The sequence below is a fragment of the Cystoisospora suis genome (assembly GCF_002600585.1).
Source record: "Cystoisospora suis strain Wien I chromosome Unknown contig_10206, whole genome shotgun sequence".
Taxonomy (NCBI): Eukaryota; Apicomplexa; class Conoidasida; order Eucoccidiorida; family Sarcocystidae; genus Cystoisospora; species Cystoisospora suis.
In genome coordinates this window covers 1-1,511 of record NW_027162980.1, presented here as the reverse complement: position 1 = coordinate 1,511, position 1,511 = coordinate 1, and the positions used below count along the sequence as shown (strand labels likewise).

The 1,511-nt window shown below is 40.1% G+C and overlaps 1 protein-coding gene across 1 annotated transcript; it reads left to right on the top strand.

The window, feature by feature from the left end:
* Window positions 1–14: 14 nt before the first annotated feature.
* On the top strand, window positions 15–1,478 carry CSUI_011219 (uncharacterized protein; the record flags this gene model as incomplete). The annotated part of the gene is made up of 2 exons (XM_068071320.1): window positions 15–124; window positions 948–1,478. Coding segments are annotated over exons 1-2 (612 nt in total), but the record flags the coding sequence as incomplete, so codon positions are not given.
* Between the last annotated feature and the right edge of the window lie 33 nt (window positions 1,479–1,511).

Genomic DNA, 1,511 nt, shown 5'->3' with positions numbered 1-1,511 from the left:
CCACACAAGATAGAAGAAGAAGCTTGTTCTCTCTCCCTGCTGGATGAAGAGAAGTCGACTCGCTGTAGAGACATCTCTACGGATCAAACAGAGGTCGCCTATCCATGCAGATCTAGCAGAAATTGTAGGAAGTCATTCCACCTCCCTTATCGCCTTTCTTTTCTCTTCTCTTCTTTCTTCTTCTTCTGCGTCCTTTCTAGAGATCTCTCTCGCTTGTTTCTACTCTCTTCCTTTCTTCTCTGTGTATGTCTCCTTAGGCGTAGAAAGACACAGAGAGAAGCTTCTTGACTTCTCTCTATCCTTGTTCTTTTTCTTCATTTAGGAAGTAGAGGACGCGAAGAAATTATCTCTCCTCCTTTTCTGTCTCTTTGCTCTTCTTCTCTTTTGATCGCTCGTGACTGTATCTACTCTTCTCTTTTAGTTCTTCTTCTTCTTCTCTCCTTTCACAGTTTGATCTTTCAAGCATAGCCACATCATACACACATCTTCTCTGTCTTCAATATCAAACACGTGTCTGTCTTTCTTTCTCTCCCAATTCCTGCACGGAGAATTCTCTACAACTCTCTCCATCTGTCTGTCTGTCTATCTATCTATATCTATTTATATCTGTCTATATGTATGTATATATGTATATATCCACATATGCGGTTACTGAGACAGAGAGGTACATACGTGCGTATACTCCCATACATATATATATATAATGTACATCCATACATGTATATCTATTCTTTCTCTCTCTATATATATATACATATATGTACATGAATGTATGTGCATGTATGGGTAGATAGATAGATAGATATGTGCGTGTGTATAGAGAGAGAAAGCGCTATCTCTACTTCTACGTGTATATGTATATCTGTATGTATATAGCCATGTGTGTTGCCTATATGTGTAGGTATTTCTATCTTCTTTTTCTTTCTTTCTTTCTTTTGTCGTTGCAGTTGATAACGAAGTCTTTGGGATGTTTCTGTCTCTTGAGCCCGAGAGAAGAAGAAGTGAAGAGACAACTCAAGGCCTATCACGTAAGTCTCTTAACTTCGCTAGCTGAACTACAATCGACAGCTCGAGCCTTACAGACACAGCTAGCTATGAAGGAAGCGAAACAACGTCGACTCCTTCTCCTGCAAGACGAATATAGAAAGAAAGAAGAAGAGCTGCTCTCTCTTCTTTCTTCCTCTTCTTCTCCCCCCCCTCTTCTCGACGAACAAAAAGAAGAAGAAGAAAACAGGGGAGAAGAAGGAAAAGAAGAAGAAGAAGGAAGTGGCGAAGAAGAAGAAGACTCTAGAGAGGGGAAGAAGAAACCCTCAACAGCGAAGAGTAAGAAGAAGAAGATAGAAGAGAGAAGAGAAGCTTTAGCAATGGAGAGAAGAAGAAAGAAAAGTAAAGAACGCGAAGAAAGTGTAAGAAGAGAGATCGAAGAGCTTTCTCTAAGCATCCTCCAGGAGCATCAACACCTTCAAAAAGTCGCTCTAGAATTGCAAGAGGAAATAGATTCTCCTCATCTT